We start from the raw sequence: 19,794 nt of genomic DNA on the forward strand, positions 1-19,794 counted from the left end.
TGAGGATAACCAAGTTAAAGGGACACAACATTTCTATTATTTCTTGCAACTGTATATAATGGACAGTTATCTCAGAGAAAGTTTAATTAAAAAAATGTGTCAGTCTGGTTAAGTTTGGCTGACAGAGGATGAAAATGAGGAGGCTTTCATTTTCTATTTTATACTTTACTATTTGGATTTGTTATTCTGTATAAACTAGTTAAACTATGCTTAAATATTATCCACATTTGCATTGAAAAGGTGTGCATGGAATGAAAACCAATAAAGGGGGCCACGTTTATTCTAAAAATCTCTCTATACCAAATTCATTACCCACATTTCTCATATTTGTCTGAGGAGCATGGGGTATTATGTCTGAGGGGGGCTCCTATACATGCTCCAGTTTACAGACGAGAAAGTACAATGTATATCAGCTTTCCTTAAGGCTACTTCACTGATGGTGGGGATATTTACCAATGGCTCTAGGATTTTTTTTTTTAATTTTTTTTAAGATTTTATTTATTTATTTGACAGAGAGAGACACAGTGAGAGGGAACACAAGCAGGGGGAGTGGGAGAGGGAGAAGCAGGCTTCCCACCGAGCACGCAGCCCAACGTGGGACTCGATCCCAGGACGCCGGGATCATGACCTGAACCAAAGGCAGACGCATGACTGAGTCACCCAGGCGCCGCATGGCTCTAGGATTTTAAAAACATTTTTGCCTCTCTTCTTTATTTGATTTTGTAACAAATATTTGTGTTTAATCTTAAAAAAAAAAAACAAACATCTGAACTGCTGCCCTATCAGACCTCCCTTTGGATGCTTTCATGATATTGTCCTATTAAAATGAACAGTTCCCTAATGAGAGGTAACTGACTCCTGCAATGGTCATAAACAGATGGGAAACCATTGGGTAGAAGGTTGAGAAGAACTTTAAAATGGAAGTACCAGCTGTGTTACCAGCGAACTTACGATGGATCCTAGCATGACAAAAAGTAAGGTAATCAGTTACTATGTGTCTCCAGGGAGGATAAAATGTGCTCTGTGCACCAACACCTATGAACTTTTTTCGCCAAAAAGCAAAACGTGAATCAATAACTGACTCCAAATCTCATCAAGTCTTTAAGTCTAACTTCCAGGTTATAGGAAACGCACAAGTTTATTGACACCACAAGAAAGCCATTAGCCGCATCCGGGCTGGGACATTCTAGGTGCAACTGAGTGAGTTTCTTCAACAAGGAATTGTATAAAGAGGCATAAAAGAAAGTATTTATTTCAGATTAAAGGAAAATTAAATAAACAGCAACCAAGTGAATTTTGTTTGGATCCTGATTTGAAAAACCAACCTTACAAAACCATTTAAAGAAGGTAAGTGGGGTATTGCTGTCAGGAAAGTATTATTCATTTTATTAGGTGTGATAATGGTATTGAGGTTATGTAGGAAATGTCTTCTTTTAGGGAGGCCTGCTGACATATCTGAGCTGAAATGACATGATGACATGAGGTCTGGGATTTGCCTTAAGATAGGAGAGTAAAAAAAGGGAGGAAGCAGGATAAGAAAAAAGAGACAGGGAGAAGTTGATGGTTGCTGTAGCTACAATGATGAGGGTGTACAGGTTCTTTCATTTTTATTTTTTTACATTTTTATTTTATTTATTTATTTTTTAAAAGATTTTATTTATTTATTTGACAGAGCAAGAGAGGGAGAGAGAGAGCACAAATAGGGGGAGCAGCAGAGGCAGAGGGAGAAGCAGGCTCCCCACTGAGCAGGGAGCCCGATGTGGGGCTCGATCCCAGGACCCCGGGATCATGACCTGAGCCGAAGGCTTAACCCACTGAGCCACAGGATGCCCCGAGGGTATACAGGTTTTTAAGAAAAACTAAAATGAAAAGAAATGAAGGTCAGTCTTTAGGGCAAAAAAATACAACCTTGGTTTGGAGGATTAAGGTCCACATGGTGTTGGGAGCCCTGATGGGCAGTGAGCCACAGTGATACCGGGGCATGCGGCGAGACCACTAGATTCAACTGCCACCTACTAACGTCAAAGGGGAGGCTGTGGAAATAAGGGGGGAGGAAGCTTTGCTACCGGGAACTTGTCTACTCTTCAAAAGTGGCTACGGTGCAATGTTTATCTTTTTCTTCCTTTGAACTGTAATTTAATTGCCAAAGTGCCAAAGCACATGATGACTAAACTATGCGTCATTTCCTCTCTCCTTAGGCTGAAAGGTCCTCTCCTCTGCAGAATATGTGAAGGGTGGTCACTCCATGATGGGCCTAAATCCTGGGGTTTGCTTGGAGCCAGAGCTGGTTTGTGAGATTGACCAAACCCCTTCTCAAAACAACTGACAAAAACAAAACTGGATGAAGGTTAGATTTTGGAAAAAGCTGTAAGTACTCAGTATTTTATAGCTCCCCAAGTGATCTCTACACAAAATTTAAATATTTTAACTCTGAACATCTGGCAACAATCTAAATTAGAAAAGGCTGATCAAACTATGGTATCTCCAAGCAATGTGATATTAAGGAAAAGTTAAAATCATGTTTTAGAATTCTATTTAATTTAAAAACAGAATATTGTGTACACATAGATATAAAGGGAAAATGTTTGAAGCACTATGATGTAGGATTACAAGTGATTTTCATTTTCTTTATACATTTATTTTCTAAAGTCTCTGCAATATGAAAACATTATGTATAAATCAGAAAAATAATATAATTAAAAATACCAAATTTACCTAATATTCTCTGTAACATAGGCTACTTTCAGCATTAGCCTTAAAGTAGAAACTGGAAGAAGTCCCTTTAAACTAATACACAGAAACTTGTCATTAAAAACTCACTCAACAAATAGCTGGGAAGTTAGTATAACGTAGTTCCCACTTAAAGAAGCTCACAGGCAAGAGGAGAGGGGTATGTTAACAAGGAATCCCTGAGGGTAAAGTGACAGGTCCAAAACAGAGTATGGGCTCAATATCTGTTCTCCAAATGCCTGAAAGCATACGTCTCTACGCTTTTAATGTCAGCTGTTCTGGAAGTATGGATATACAAGGTATTTTCTAAAGAAGCTTAAAACAAATCCTAGATGCTTGACTACACACATCAACTGTTTATTTAGTCTACTCTAATTCCACCCACTCCGAAAGGAAAACAATAACTTCCTTAAAAGACTATTTCCCGTTTGATAAGAAATCATGTTCCACTAACAGAAAAGTGAAATTAAGATACACCCGGTATGAACTGAGTTCTGTAATACTACAAAGCACGACTTAGGCTTCAAAAGAACACTTTCAACTGAATTGCACTTGTGGAAAATTGTTTGGATGACATGAAATAAATAGTGCAAAAATTCCTTCAGTTATGAACTAATCCATACAGTAAAACAACAGACTTCAAACTTTTTTTTAAATTATGACCCATAGTTAGAACATAGGTTTTCCATTACAGTCTAAGTAAGTACACATGCATACACATGCAGAAACAGAAAAAAAGTCTAATGTTACAATTCTTTCTATTGTATGTAACACACTGTGAGATTTCCTATCCCATCTCATTTTTTTAATTGAAAGCATGCTGGTTGTGTCAACTCAATTGATTTTACTGCCTACTGATGGGTCACAACCTGCAATTTGAGAAAGAGTGCTCTGAAATATCAGAAGAGTGAAACCATTTCTAGAAACATGATTTCATTACCGTTGGATCCTTCCTCTTCTAATATTCAAGTTACAACAGGTCTCAACACATATACGATCATCCACGTGTGGGTGTGAGAAAATTTCTTCCCATGTCTAAGATCAAGTGAGCTCTTGATGACTACAATCTTTTCAACCACAAAGAAGAGCCTGCAATTATTACAGAGTTCTTTGTCTGATGGCAATGTGAACTGATTTCCCAAGGTATTACTAATTTCACTGTCAGTCATACTCTCTCATAAACTTTGCTTTTCTCCCACTGTGCTTAACTTTTTTACGCTGTGTGTTGCCTGAAAAGGAATGGAAGAACCAGGACAGCAGGGTCTACATGGTTATGTGGGAATAAAACTAGTAAGACATAAGTTACGATGATGAAACTTCAATTATTCAAAATCTTTACTGTTCTCGAAAGGAAAACAGATATTATGCTGATAGAAATTACAGCTATAGACTCGAAGCACGTGACCAAGTTCTGCAAAACTGTTGTAGAATCTCTTTAAACCTTATTGTCACCATGTTTAAAATAGATGCTAACGATATGACTAACAATCCAATGAAGAAGACACTTTTGCCTCAGCAGATGAAAGATATTTGGCAGTAAAATAAAAGGAAACACAAGGTACTTATTATCAAAAGTCTCTCCATGTAAACTCTCAACACAGTGTTTCCTATAAGCTAAAAGAATCACTTAAATCCATTTGAATGCATGAAAATGAAACAAGTCATTTCAAGGGGTCCTATCTAAGACTCCTTACAAATGTGAGATTGTTTCCATCAGGGTGCAAAGACAAATTGGGCACCTGGGTGGCTCAGTCGGTTAGGCGTCTGCCTTCAGCTCAGGTCATGATCCCAGGGTCCTGGAATCGATCCCACGTCGGGCTCTCCACTCAGCGGAGAGTCTGCTTCTCCCTCTCCCTCTGCCCCCTCCTCCCCGCTTGTGCTCTCTCTCTCTCAAATAAATAAATGAAAATCTTAAAAAAAAAAAAAAGACATCAAAAATTATAATGTTCACATAAGAAGCATCATTTACACCTAACGGAAAAAAAAAATCTTAAAGCCTAATTTAATGCTACCCTTTAATGTGCTATAAGTAAAACCACGGTTCTTGGTTCTTGGTCACTCTCCAGTCCTGTGATTCCTAAGGAAAAGTTAAAGATCACTGGCAGAGGTATGGTGGTGGGGAAGAGGGTTTGCGCACCTATTGCTTTTCTAATTTCATAAATCATTTCCATATACTTGGGAGGTGATAGAGCACAATGGTTATGACACTGGGCTCCTGCCCAGTACTGGCCGTGCGGCCTTAGGTGAGTCCCTTTACCTCTCCAAGCTACAGCTCATCATCCGTAACATAGCGACGATGGTAGTGCTCAACTCACAGGGTTATCATTAGTATTAAGTGAGATAATGCTAGGAAAGTATTGAGCATAGAGACTAGCATCTCGTAAGAATTCAAAATATTTTAACTGCCTTATTTTTACTTAAAACTACTATACATATTAAAGTATCAAGAATATTGTTTTGGATTTGCTGACTTTGTCCAAATTCCCTCACTCATTGGCTCTATGATCATAAGAAATTACCCATTTTGTGTGTATCAGTTTTCCTCATCTTTAAAAAGCCCAACCACAGCTGGGCATGGTAAAGACGAATGAGGCTCTGTCAGGTGCTGAAAAGTCTATTTTTTTTTTTTTTAAGATTTTATTATTTATTTGTGAGAGAGAGAATGAGAGACAGAGAGCAAGAGACGGAAGAGGGTCAGTGGGAGAAGCAGACCCCCCGCTGAGGGACTCGATCCCAGGACTCCAGGATCATGACCTGAGCCGAAGGCAGTTGCTTAACCAACTGAGCCACCCAGGCGCCCAGGTGCTGAAAAGTCTAAATTGCCAGAAACTCTAATTAGAATGCCCCCAGCCCCCAGTATGTATCTAGGGCCCACTACCGGCTAGGTCAGCATCTCCCAAAGTAGGCACTGTGTGCTTTTGAGTGTTTGGGAGACTTAAAAGGAAGTCAAGCCCCCATCTCCAAAAAAGATTTGCAAGATAAATAAGCTTGCAGAATCTCACCTTTTTCTTCAACCATAGGACATCTTGAAGCCCTTGCTTCATGGGTGCTCTCTCAGGAGACACAGGTGGCCATATTCCCAGGGAACCCCTTCCTCAGTGGGCATCTCCTATGTACAGCGTTCTGTGGGGCACACGGGCGGGCCAACTCCTGGGCGAGGCTCTCAAAAGTGGGACACACAGAGATCCCATGATGGGGCTTCTGGGATTAAGGCTCAGATGCAGAGAAGTGGACATTGGCCTTGAGAGTTCTAAGAACAATACTGAAATTATACTATGTGAATCTGATATTCAAATATCTCTTCCCACTGTTGGTAAGTTACAAGTGCTTTGGGAAAATTGGTAACAAATCAGATGCATTGTTTCAGAGAAGGTTCTTAATTTCACAGATTAAAAGGGGGAAAAATTTGTTTGTGCAGCAAAACACTTCTAAGACAACTATTTTATCTCTGTCGAATAGATGCTCAGGATAAGGAAGTCAGAGAAAAGCAGCCACTGACCTTTATTAATAATGTCAGGATGTTGATATAATGTCCAAGCTGCAGTTGCTGGAGGTGAAGATAAATGCGAGAAATCTTTCCTGTCTCTACAACGTGCTATACTTTCTAACCTTGGCTCCATGTTAAATATACATATCGCCAATATTCAGATAAAGTGTAACTGGACATTGACTCCTCCCTCCGGAATGAAAACAAAAATCCAATATTACCAAGTATAGATAAAGTTAACCTGAGTTTTAGAAGTTAAAACTATCAACGTTTCTCTCTCTCTCTCTCTCTCTCCCTCTCTCTCACACACACACACATACACACCTTTTCACTTTTCCAGATATATTTTTCAAAAACTCAGTAAGAACCAAATGTTACTGGGGCGCCTGGGTGGCTCAGATGGTTAGGCGTCTGCCTTCGGCTCAGGTCATGATCCCAGGGTCCTGGGATCGAGCCCCACGTCTGGCTCCTGGCTCAGCGGGGAGCCTGCTTCTCCCTCTCCCTCTGCCTCTCCCCCTGCTCATGCTCTCTCTCTCTCTCTGTAACTCTGTGTCTCAAATGAATAAATAAAATCTTAAAAAAAACAACAATAACTAAATGTTACTGGAATAGGAAAAAAATCATAAAATTGTGAAAATGCTAACACTTAGCATTTACTAAGCATTTATTGTAAAAGGTGACAGATACAGAGTATTTTAAGGGACTTTGTTATCTTATTTAATTTTCTTAAGACGACCATATTTGACAGGCAATATTAACTTCCTTTTTAAAATTCTGAAGCATTTCATATATACACATACATCCAGATAGACATATATAAAGAGTAGTATCTCAAACATCCAAGAATATACCCCATAGCTCATAAGATAGGCCATTTCCGATACAGCACAGTCGGAGCCCACCACAACCTTTTTTCATCCCACGTCCTCCTGTTATTACCCCTGTTCTATGTGTGAAGAGATGAGGCTCTGAGAAGCCGGGTAACTCAGCCCAGGTGGCTGAGATGGCATCTGAAACTCGTCTGAACTCCAGAGACCATGGACCTCAATCATAGCGCTTTAAGGCTGTGGTTGCTAACGTCACCCAATGAGGAGGTGAGTAAACTGAGGCAGACAGCACTAAGACTTGCCCAAGCTCATGCTACTGCTGAGCAGCATGACCAGTACTAAAACCCACGTTCATTTTTTTATAGCCCTAATTTTTTTGTCTCAAAATTAACAAGAGGAAAATAGTCATGTTTAATTCAGGGAGTCTTGTAAAACTTACAAGAAATTCCATCATCCTCTCTTTTTAATTATTTAAGCAGGCACTTTTTACCGCACTATTAAGGGGCAGCCTAATGAGAGGTGACTGTTTCACCTCCAACAAAGTTTGCTCACTATGCTTAGCACCGATGTGGCTCAAGAATGTGCTCTGTAAATGAAGACTTCAGTGGATCAAAATGCTGCTTCTCAACCTTCTGTGGGCACACCAGTCATCTGGAGATCTCAGTAATATGCAGGGCCTGGAAATTCTGCATGTCCAACAAAGTTCTTGGTAATGACTATTCTGCTGATCCCTGTAAGGTATACTCTGAGCAGCAAGACACTTAAATAGCCCTTATTAGTGAATCCCTATTAATTGGGATCTTGCAGTGAATCTTTTTTTAAAAATGAAAAATCCTTGGCAAGAGAAACAGAAGCAAAAATGAACTATTGGGACGTCATCAAGATAAAAAGCTTTTGCACAGCAAAGGAAACAATCAACAAAACTAAAAGACAACCTACAGAATGGGAGAAGATATTTGCATTTATCTGATGTCTTATCAGATAAAGGGCTAGTATCCAAAATCTATAAAGAACTTATGAAACTCAACACCCGAAGAACAAATAATCCAGTCAAGAAATGGGCAGATGAACAGACATTTCTCCAAAGAAGACATACAAATGGACAACAGACACATGAAAAAAATGCTCAACATCACTTGCCACCAGGGAAATTCAAATCAAAACCAAAGTTGGTATACCACCATATACCAGTCAGAATGGCTGAAATTAACAATTCAGGAAACAACAGATGTTGGTGAGGATGCGGAGAAAGGGGAACCCTCCTACACTGTTGGTGGGAATGCAAACTGGTGCAGCCATTCTGGAAAACGGTATGGAGGTTCCTCAAAAAGTTAAAAATAGAGCTACTCTACAACCCAGCAATTACACTGTAGGTATTTATCCAAAGGATACAAACATAGTGATTTGAAGGGGCACATACACCCCAATGTTTATAGCAGCAATGTCCACAATAGCCAAAATATTGAAAGAGCCCAGATGTCCACTGACAGATGAATGGATAAAGAAGATGTAGTGTGTGTGTGTATAATATATATATATATACATAAAATATATATGTAATGGAATATTACTCAGCCATCAAAAAGAATGAAATCTTGCCATTTGCAACAATGTGGATGGACCTAGAGGGTATTATGCTGAACAAAAGGTCAGTCAGAGAAAGATAAAAACCATATGATTTCACTCATATGTGGAATTTAAGAAACAAAACAGATGAACATAGGGGAAGGGAGGGGAAAATAAAATAAGATGAAAATAGAGAAGGAGGCAAACCATAAGAGACACTGAACTCTAGGCAACAAACAGGTTTGCTGGAGGGGAGGTAGGTGGGAGGATGGGGTAATTGGGTAATTGCGTGATGGGCATTAAGGAGGGCACTCGATGTAATGAGAACTGCATGTTAGATGCAACTGATGAATCACTAAATTCTACCCTGGTGACTAACAATGCACCACATGTTAACTAAATTGAACTCTAATGAAGAATTTTTTTTAAAGATTTTATTTATTTATTTGAGAGAGTGCAAGAGAGTGAGCAAGCAAGAGAGCGAGCGAGAGAGTGCGCGAGGTGAGGAGCAGAGGGAGAAGCAGGCTCTCTGCTGAGCAGGGAGCCTGACGTGGGCTTGATCCCAGGACTCTAGGATCATGACCTGAGCTGAAGGCAGCCGCTTAACCGACTGAGCCACCCAGGTGCCCCTTAAATAAAGAATTTTTTAAAAATTAAAAAAAAAAAAAAAAATCCTTGAGATACCGGTTTTATATAGTTTTATTTTAATATCTATTCCTAAAACTAGAATAAAGTCTATATTCTCAATTCTTTGACACTGATTTTCACTCTAGATTTCATTTATAAGTCTAGGACAGGCAATAATAAATTTTAGGACCTACCTTTAAGATAGGGAGACATTTCTCACATTTGGAAAAAAGTGTCAATTTAGGAATTATTTGAGCATACGGTGGAAATTATACAAAGAAATAGGATGAGAAAGTTTCTGGGAACATACATGTATGCACCATATATAAGGAAAAAGCAAAATCAATGTTTACCGACCAGAAAACAGCAAATCTCAGTTAGGAAAGAGATGGCATCTTATCATGCGTCTACTGAAGGATGAAACAGAAGAGCTGATGGAGGAAAAAAATAAACCTTATAAAACTCCTATCACATTACATAGTCCCCCAAATTACACTGCCTTTGCGCATGGCACATCCTGCATCACTGAATGTATCACAATGCAATAAAAGCACACGGTTAGCTACTAATTGGGATTTGAAAACGTCTTTAATATTTCTGTGGCAAATGTGAGCATCTCTAAGAGAAACCAAAGACTATTAATTTAAAGATTTATTGCATAAACAACCTCCTGAAATTGTGTTTCTCCAAGGCTTCTTTTCTTTAACTTGATCTCCCCTGGACACAAGCGTCCCAAGATGAAGGGCAGGAGACCATCCTAAAGCATCTAGGATTCTAAGATGTGCATGCACCTGTAGCCCACTCTGGACATGCAAAATGAGTGTGCCTGGGGTAAATGATTCAGTCTTTCTGAACCTCAGTTCTTTCTAGAGCGCTCAGAACTGTTGGGATTAAATTAGATGCAAAAAAACACTTGCTAAATCAAAATACATATGAAGGTAGGGTTTTCAATTTTTATTTACATAAAAAAATCTGAGCGGACAAGCAACGGTCAATGGATGCTTAAACCACTAAATGAAATGTTGATGGGGAAGAGCAGCTTTACTGAGTAAGCGACTACTACTCCATAGGTTATTTTCAGGTCATAAGGGGAAAAGGCAACTTCGAAATGGAGGGATAGAGTTGTCACTTCTTGAAGCCACTGAGCACTTTTAGCACGGTGAATAGTGGGCCAATAATAACAACAATAATATATGCATCTTGAGATACAATTAGCAGCACATGACGCCTTTGTGATACTTTTACAAAAAACATTTAGCCCGACTCTAATCAAGTCTGTAGGTCTAAATTCAAGTTTATAGAGAAATAGAGTGGATAGCGCACCAAGGAAAAAGATACGGAACGCAGAAGCCAGTTGGTCGAATTTAAGAGTGAGCTGTGTCACACTATAACTGATTTCCTCCCCAGAAAATAAAACCCATGTCGGCAGGGCTTACCTTACAGGTGACTTAAGAGACAGAATAACAAACTGTAATGTGTGGACCTTGTTTGGATCTTTCTTTGTACAAAGCGGCAGTAGAAAGATATGTTTAGTTCAACTGGGGAAATTTGAATATGACTTGAGTATTAGATGATATTAAGACAGCACTATTAATATTTTCAGGTGTGCTCATGGCATGGTAGTAATGTAAGAGAATATTTAGAGACACAAATGAAATATTTAATAGATTTTAAATACCTCAGGGGGGGAAACAGTGTTTCTGTTAAGATCTCAGTCATATAGCACAGCAACTGTAGCAAAAAGGATGAAAAAGGGAAAAGAAGAAAGAAGATGGAAAACAGAAAGAAAAAAGAATTTCATACCCACAAAGCAAGAGGGTCTCAAAGATTTTCAGACCCTTCAGAGCTAGTAGCAACGGCGGGTACAGGGCCATTTCTCGATCTGTAGACTCTCTTCACTTTTAGTCTGTTGGCAAAGCAGGGACTTCTTGAGGGGGAAAAAAGGCAAATCATGGTCCATGTAATTCTCAAAATAAGGAGCTTCTGTTCTAACCTCCTCAGAATGGCAGCAATTCAATAAACAGATTTCATGTTTCAGTGGTCCTATGGACTAGCAAGTCTCAAAAGTTTCCTCCTTTAGACTTTAATAAACTACATTTCAATATGAGGTAAACTTGCTTTTGTGAAAACTCATAAAAAGGTTGAATTAAATCCCCTGAGCCATTTTAAAAATTCAGTGAGACCCGGGACGCCTGGGTGGCTCAGTTGGTTAAGCGTCTGCCTTCGGCTCAGGTCGTGATCCCAGGGTGCTGGGATCGAGTCCCACATCGGGCTCCCTGCTCCGCGGGGAGCCTGCTTCTCCCTCTGCCTCTGTCTCTCTCTCTCTGTCTCTCATGAATAAATAAATAAAATCTTTAAAAAAAAAAAAAAATTCAGTGAGACCCACAGAGATGTTTACCTATATTCCCTGTAGGAAGTTTTATGCACTGGTAATTCAAATTTACTGGACTTCTTAACTTTGAATATCCATTGGTCTTGTTCTTTGTCAGAAATAATAGTGAAATAAAGTTTTAGGTTTTTCTCCTTTTTTCAAGAATAGAGTGCTCTATAAACAATCATTTAGGGGCACCTGGGTGGCTCAGTCATTTGAGTGTGCAACTCTTGATTTCAGCTCAGGTCATGATTTCAGGATTGTGAGATTGAGCTCTGAGTCAGACTCCATGCTGGGCAGGGAGCCTGCTAGAGATTCTCTCCCTCTGCCCCTCCCCTCCTCCCTCTCTCTCTCTTAAAAAAAAAAAAAAAAAATATATATATATATATATATATTCATATACAACTTTTAGGCACATCCACTCAACACACTTAATCATGAAATAGAGCCAGATTAGTTCTAATTTCCAAAGATTTTAATTTTGTGATGAAAGAGAGATTATTCTTTTCCCTCCCGGTAAAATGTAAGTATGTTGGACACTGAATTAAAAGGCTACAACAGTGGTTGTGATTTGAGTTGGAAAATGATAACTATAAAACCATATAAAACAAATGTGGTTATCAATAAAGATAAACTCCAAGTAGTCTAATCATTGATAAGGTCGACCTCTGTTAAGTATGAATTAAGAATCTCATCCAAGAAGGACCAAGAAATATATCTTACCTTTCTGACACTTAGTACATTTAAAGTAATACTTTTTTCAAACACGGTATGGACAAGCAACTTACTTCTGACTCCAAAAGCAAGGAAGGGTTATTTGAAACACACAAAAGACAAAAATCTTGACAAGACCCATAGCTGATTGGCCAAGGCAAAAATTCTATTTTTCCATTAGATATTTCTCAGTAGCAATAAATGACTTGAAAATGAGTTTACAGCTTAAAACCTGAAGGCTAATACTAAAAATAAATATAAACTTAGAATTTTTTCCCAATTAGATGGTGAAATATTTTAATAAAATGTTAAGTTGAAAAAAAGCAGAATATAAAAGCATGTAAAGACTAGGTAGTAGAGTATCCAGGTATTAGTTTTATCCTTGTTCTTTACACCTTACACATATTTTATATATGTAATTCTGTCTACTTAATATTTAGTAAAAGTGAATTAGTGTATAGGAGTGTGTGTGTATGTACATTAGTTGTGGGGATATATATTTGTATTTGTGTGTCTGTGTGTGCACACCAAAAGCTTGTCCTTAGTGGTTCTCTGTGTAACATCTTCCTTGCTGGATTATGATATGTTGGTACAACATTATTTATCAATATCCTGCTTTGTTCCACAACTGTTCTGCCTTGTAAGCAACAGGAAATATATTGGTAAAAGCAGTCAGAAAAGAAAGGCCTATCCTAAGAGAAATTTAGTTAAAAAAAAAAAAAGCTCCAGTGTAGCTTTATAAAAATTAGGGGAGAAATGGGTAAAACAGAATCACTTAGGTATTACTTTGTTTCAATGTTATTCTTTGCAGCTTTTCCTACAAAAAAAAAAAAAAAAAAAACCACCTAAGCTACAATTACCACATAGAAGACAGAAGACATTTCTGTAAGTATTGGGTATAATTTCATACAGCATTAAAGTCCCCAGAAAGAGAGTTCATTAAAACTGGACTAATAGATCAAACTGAAATGGCAGTAAACAGTCAGGGCGTAGATGACAATATGGCTTAATACAGTGTTCATGTCACCAATGTCTAAACACTGTCCCCAGTGATTTTCGGGGTAAAACAGGCCCCTGACACCCTCAATCTATAAGCAGCTGGAGATCCTGGGGGACCACTGACTTGCCTGATCCCAACCAGTATACCACTCGTTGCAGTATTCTCCAGGCTGCCAGCACTTAACCCCACGGTAGCTTTCCTCGTGTTGCCTGCAAAGGAGTCTCAGAGATTCCCAAACTTTTCAGAGTGAATTTAGCTATTTTCTTGAATACATGGAGAATGTTTCCTAAGTCACCATGATAGTCATGTATGCAATTCTGTTTAAAACAACTTGGTGAATATCAGCTTTCACCTCATTCTCTCAAACCTCAGCCACACCATTCATGCGCGGACCCAGGAAATAGTTATCTGGAGCCCTTTCTCTACCAGGCACTGTACCAGGTGCTTGTGGAGACTATAAAAGGCTTCATTTCATCTCTACTCTCCACCATTTTCCTCCCTTTCCCCCGCAAAAAACAAAAACAAGAACCAAATCAAAACAAAACAAAACAAAAACCTCTCTTCTTCGCTGCCACTGAAAGGCAAGTTTGACAGTTGGTCTGCATTCAGCATATTAGGGCTCACAGTGAGAACTTATTTCTACATTGGGCTAGAAATCGCCATGTGGATTTTTTCCCCCATCAATTAAGTCTCTCCCACTCCCCCACCCTCAAGGCAAACAACTATTTTTTTATATATATACACAAAGCAGAGCACAAACATCTGGAAAATGACATCAACATGACTCTTCAGTTGCAAAAAGGCAAAATTACACCACAGTCTAATGAAAAATAAAATCTGAAAGTCTGGCAATATTTTTGTGTTTATCCTCCAAACCAAACTTCAAATATACCAGAATGAATCGCTCTAGTTTAAATCCATATTTTCAGACTTTCTGTGTATAAATAACAGTCGGACTAGACATATTATTTTATTACTTTGTCTTGTTCTGGTTTTGATTCTCAGCTCGAGTCAGCTCTGAGTCTTTAACAACAGGGCAGGAACTGTGTCTCCACCGCCTTCTCCCCCCATTCTCACTGAGCACACATCCCCTACTGAGCACCCATCATGTGCTGGCCACTATTCAAAGCACAAAGCTCCTCGTGGGCCTTACATTCTTGTAGAGGGAAGACAGACAAATTTAATAAAAGTGTGAATGATACACTCTGGTGGAGGATGGTAGTGCTCCAGAGAAAACTGAAAGCAGGGAAGGGGAATATGGAGTCCTGGGGGAGAGCAGGAAGGTTACGGGTGGTTAGGGCCATTCTCCCTGAGAAGGTAACATCTGAACAAAGATTGAAGGGGGAGGGAGTCATGTAGATATTTGGAACAAGCCTATTCCAGGCAGAGGGAACAGCACACACAAGGGTCTGAGGTAGAAAAGAGTATGTGGTATCTCTGAGAAAGAGTAAGAAAGCCAGTATGGCTGGGAGTATGGGGAGCATGGTAGAAAATGAGGTCCTAGAGGCAGTGTGGAAGGCAGAATAAAGGAGCCCTCACACTTGTCAAATAAGTAGCAATAAACAGTAATGAAAAGGAAGATGGCTGGCGTTTATTGAGCTTTTACTATGTGCTAAGTGCAATTCCAGATAGGTGTGTATTATCTCCTTAAAAAATACAAAACAACTGGTTACTCTAGTATGTATAGGGACTTTATGCTTTAGGACACACATACCAGTAAGTCCAAAACTCCACAGGAAATATTTCCCTGAACAAGTTTTTTTGTTTTATTTTTCTGCCTTAACAGGACTAAAACCTTTGTTAAATGCTGCAATTAATTTCACCTCCCCATGCATCTTAAAAATAAAGCCATAATTCCTTATAAATGTCAGATGACTAAGTTATTTCCAAGTTATGTTTTCTTTGTGATTTTTCAAGTCTGTTTCAGTACCACAAGGTTAAAGAGTTCAACTTATAAAGTAAAAAGTTAATAGATACAGTTTAGGATACTATTCAGAGTTCAAATCCTAATGTATCCTTTGGTTTTGTTTAATGAATCCTTTAATGTAACTTCTTTCTTTCCTGGACTATATGGTGCAACTTAATGTTTCTGAGTGTTATATCTACTAGAGCCAAAAGATATGGTACATTTTGGTCTGCTGGCACGTTCCCTTCTTTCTGCTGTTTTATTTGAAATATATATAGACATATAGAAATAAGCATGCCAAGAGAGCTGGGCTTGCTAAACACAATTAACTAATGGAAGCACCAGATGAACCTTCATAAAGAACTTCAGTAGACTCTTTATTTCTTAGTTTCTGTTTTGTTTTGTTTTTTTTTCAAGATTTTATTTATTCATTTGAGAGAGAGACAGAGAGCACACAAACGGGGGCGGGGGGGGGGAGGCAGAGGGAGAGGGAGAAGCAGACTCCTTGCTGAGCTGGGAGTCCTGGGCTTGATACACTGACACAGAAGGTCCCAGAATAAGCTTGTGTTTACTTTTTAAGAAGCCACTCACCCAGAACATCGGACATCCGCTGTCCCATGCCTAACCAAAATATGCAGGAGTGATGACTTAAGAACAGACCTTCCAGGGCGCCTGGGTGGCTCAGTTGGTTAAGCGACTGCCTTCGGCTCAGGTCATGATCCTGGAGTCCCGGGATCGAGTCCCACATCCGGCTCCCTGCTCAGCGGGGAGTCTGCTTCTCCCTCTGACCCTCCTCCCTCTCATGCTCCCTGTTCCTTATTCTCCCCCCCCCAAAAAAAAAAAAAAAAAAAAAAAAATTAAAAAAAAAAAAAAAAAACAGACCTTCCGATAGTAACAAATGAGAGTTGGGCAGAATTTTCAAAGCAATTTTAAAGTATCCAATTCTATGCTTAAATTTCCTTAGAGACCAATCGCTTATTTTTATTCTTCACTAATACTTAAGTCACAAGGAGGAAATCTTAATATACATCTCTGAATATTTTGGTGAGGAGAGAATCAGGGATTTTTAGTTAGCACAAATTCATCACACGAATTAGGATATTTTGTTCTCAAAACTTATAATCAAGGTAAGAAGACCTAAATCCAAGCCTATGAATTTATTTGAACTAATACTAAAGATCAATTTATATGTGATGTTACGTAGGATCAAAAACCATGTGAAACAATCTGTGTAAATATCTAAATTTAGTTAAGTTGGTCCAGAGGAGCAGGACATATAAGAAGGAGCAGAAATCAGACCAAATTCTGCTCATCAAGTACTGGGGTCTGGGGCCTAGCAGGCTATAAATACTAGAAGAGGCGGCCACTTTTAAAAAAAATAAATTGAGCAAAAGCACCTTCAGGCAAACAGAAGACTACAAAGGAACCAGTATAGCTTCCCCCAGACTCTGACATAAAAAACTGGAATAATTTCATGGACTCGGCTTATAAATATTTAAATTATCGCATTTGTTTCCTGAAACATAATCCAGTGAATAGAAGTGTAATATTAAATTGTCTATGACACAGATGGTAGCATTTTATAATCCTAACATTATAAAATGTTTCCACCATCTCAAAGCTGATTAGAATCAGAATTACCTGGAGGAATTTTTTTTTTAAGTGCCTATTCCCAGGCCCCACCCATTTGCAATTCTGATTCATAACATGAGGCTGGGGCTTTATAAAGCTTCTGGAGATAGTGGTGACTAGGCAGGTTGGGACCCAAGAAGCACCAGACTAAGCTGACTCCAAGAATGATGAAGGTAAAATGTAATAAATGGTGTCAACTTCTCACCAAAAACAGACTTGTTCTGCTAGAGCTGCCCTCTTCTAAGCATCAAGATTGCTCATATCACTTATGACCACCATTCGACCATGTAGCCAGTAGCCTATCTCAAGACCTAAAATGGGGGTGCCTGTTTAAATTTATGGAAACTCGCAAAATAAGTGACCAAGGGCTAATGTAGAAAATCACAGATGTGAGAAATACTCAAAAAAAAATCACTGATTATGGTTTCACTCAAGATGTATCAGACCAGAGATCCTAGAAGATTTTTTTTTCAGTAAAATGACCCAAATCTAAGTTTTGCTTCTTTGTGTGATTGAATACGTATGCCTTCATTGGTTCTTTTACCATCCTAAACACATAGGACGTTTCATGGAAACTCAAATGACATCTTCTTCTGCCAGTCAGCTGCTATCAAGTCTCAAATTTGAAGCTCAGTAAGAATCTAAGAAATCACACTTGTTCCGGAAGAACTGCTCGACAAATCACCCAGTCAACAGCCTAGATGATCGTCCAACATCTGAAACTTCATTTGGAAAAATGGATGACAGTTGTGGCCAGATTAGGACAGGAACACATTATCGGATTCATTCATAGACGTTCCATCTAATAGTGACAGAAACATTTTTTAAATGTTTAAAACACCGATGATCAAAATCCTACATACTTAATAAAAACATACATTATTTATTAAAACTTTACAATATGGGTAGCATTCTGTTAGTGCCAAGACATATTTTGTCTAAACTTCAGCTTTAAAAACAAACAAACAAACAAAGTGATATGTAAGCAAACCTAGGAACCGCTACTAACATCTTGAGTATCCATGTTTCAGACTGGGAATGGATACGTGGTTCAGTGAAGAAAATGCCAGCATTTGGTTTCTCTGTGATTCCTGTTTCATTAGAAAACACGGGGCCGGGGTCGGGGAGTTGTAAAATACTCTGGATAGTTAGTGCCATTAAATATCCTCAGTTGTACAGGGGCAGAATTGAGGAAAGAAAAAAAAAACAAGAACTGAAAAATCGCAGAAAGCTGCCCTATCAGTAAAGAACTAATTAACAAGGATTTGCTGGGCTGGTAAAACGGTTTATTACTTTAATCAGGTGGCTATGCAGAGGTAAACTCGGTTGTGGACTAATCACGTCCAACCTGAAACCAGGTCCACAGAAAAGACCAGTCTAGTCGGGAGTCGACTCCTTCAAACACCCAGGAAAGAGCCGAGCCACATGACTCCAACTTGGGGCGCAAGCAGCACACAGGTGAGGAGCCGCAGGGCGGCCCTCCTCCCCAACCTCGGGGGAACCTCCCCGCCACCGCCCCCCCCGCCCCGCCCATTCCTGCAAGCGGCAAATGCACACGCTAGGGTCGCAGCCGCGCAGGGAGGACAGGGGACCGGGAGGGCCCAGCCGCCCAACTGCTGAGCAGCCCTGTCTAAGAAGGCTTGAAAGCAGCGTCCCCGCACACACGACTCTCCCCTAAGGCGGCTGGGGTCGTCAGCGCGCGACCCCTGGGCCATGTCACTTTTCACGGGGCCGGCGGACTCAGGAAGTCTGGAAGCAGAGTGAGCCCGGCTGCGGGGAAAGCAGAGGGAACGTGGGGAGGTGTCAAGTTGCTTCTCTTGTCGAGCGGAGAAGGAAGGAGTTGGGTGGGGGACCGATCGGAATTCTCTAACTTATTTTATACTCGAGCCGCCGTCGGCCAGAAAGAGCAGGAGTCCGGGGGGTGCAGGCGGCGACCCCATTTCCTCCCGCGCCGGGTCCCTCCAGGCCCAGCCCTGCCCGCCCCGCCGCCCGCCCTCCACTCGCCCTCCACTCACCCAGCTCGCCCGCCTGCAGCCGGAGCGGGGCGGAGACCACAAGCAGAAGGGCCAGGAGGCCGCGGGCGCCGGCCACCATGGCCCCGCCGGGCGCCAGCTTGGCACGCTCGGCCTCCCCTCGGCGAGCGCAGCGCCTCCGCTGCCCCTGCCGGGCCGCCTCCTCCGCGGCCGAGCGCGCCGCCGGGACTGGGCGCAGCCGCCGCCCCGCACCGAATCCCATTGGGGCGGCCGGGAGCCCAGCCCGGCGGGGGCGTCGCCCGCCCCGCCCAGCCCCGCGCGCCGGCCCCCAAAGGAGGAAGTCGAGATCCCCGGCGGCGGCTGGCCCCGAGGCCGGAGGCGCACCAGACGCCGCCCGCGGTCCCCTCTGGGTACCCGGCGCTCCCTGTTTCAGTCTCTCCTTTTCTTCCGCCGCTCCTCCCCCAATGCACGTGAACCTGGGAGCCAGGAGGACACCTGGCCTTGAGACCTGCCGGGAGCTCCGCTGTGCCCAGGTCCTCCCCCGCGTTCCTGAGCGCGCGGTGGGTGGGTGGGAAAAGCTGCTTTCTACCAGGGCTTTGCCAACCCCACGGGGGCGGGCATGCCAGTGATAGCAGCAATGGGGGACTCGAAATATTGTCTGATAGGTTGATGATGGTGACAATTAAAATCCAGTTCAAGTCCCTCCATTCATTCATTCAAAAGTTATTAAGGTCCAGCAGTGTGGCAGCCAGGCACAGTGCTAAGCCCTTGTGACACTTGCAGACGTTAAAAATAATCAGCCAAGTATATAATACATATTGCAATAGCTGACATGAAGAGTATTAGTGGAGCACATTCCGAAAGATCTAATTAGATGGCGGGGGAGGAGACCGCGGGGGAGGAATCAGCCAGGAAAGGCCTCACTTAAAAAGTGGCTTCTAAGCCGAGACTGGGAGAGTGA

The 19,794-nt window shown here is 40.9% G+C and overlaps 1 protein-coding gene across 2 annotated transcripts in view; it reads right to left on the minus strand.

The window, feature by feature from the left end:
• The window catches only part of DCBLD1 (discoidin, CUB and LCCL domain containing 1), a 60,119-nt gene extending 41,090 nt beyond the window's left edge, over positions 1–19,029 (minus strand). For both annotated transcript variants that reach the window (XM_032408000.1, XM_032408001.1), the window contains exon 1: positions 18,876–19,029. In XM_032408000.1, the coding sequence (XP_032263891.1) occupies positions 18,876–18,954 (79 nt within the window). In that variant the 5' untranslated portion in view covers positions 18,955–19,029. The remainder of the gene's footprint in view (positions 1–18,875) is intronic.
• Between the last annotated feature and the right edge of the window lie 765 nt (positions 19,030–19,794).

Source organism: Phoca vitulina, unplaced genomic scaffold (assembly GCF_004348235.1).
Source record: "Phoca vitulina isolate PV1807 unplaced genomic scaffold, GSC_HSeal_1.0 scaffold9, whole genome shotgun sequence".
In the NCBI taxonomy this organism is placed as follows: domain Eukaryota; kingdom Metazoa; phylum Chordata; class Mammalia; order Carnivora; family Phocidae; genus Phoca; species Phoca vitulina.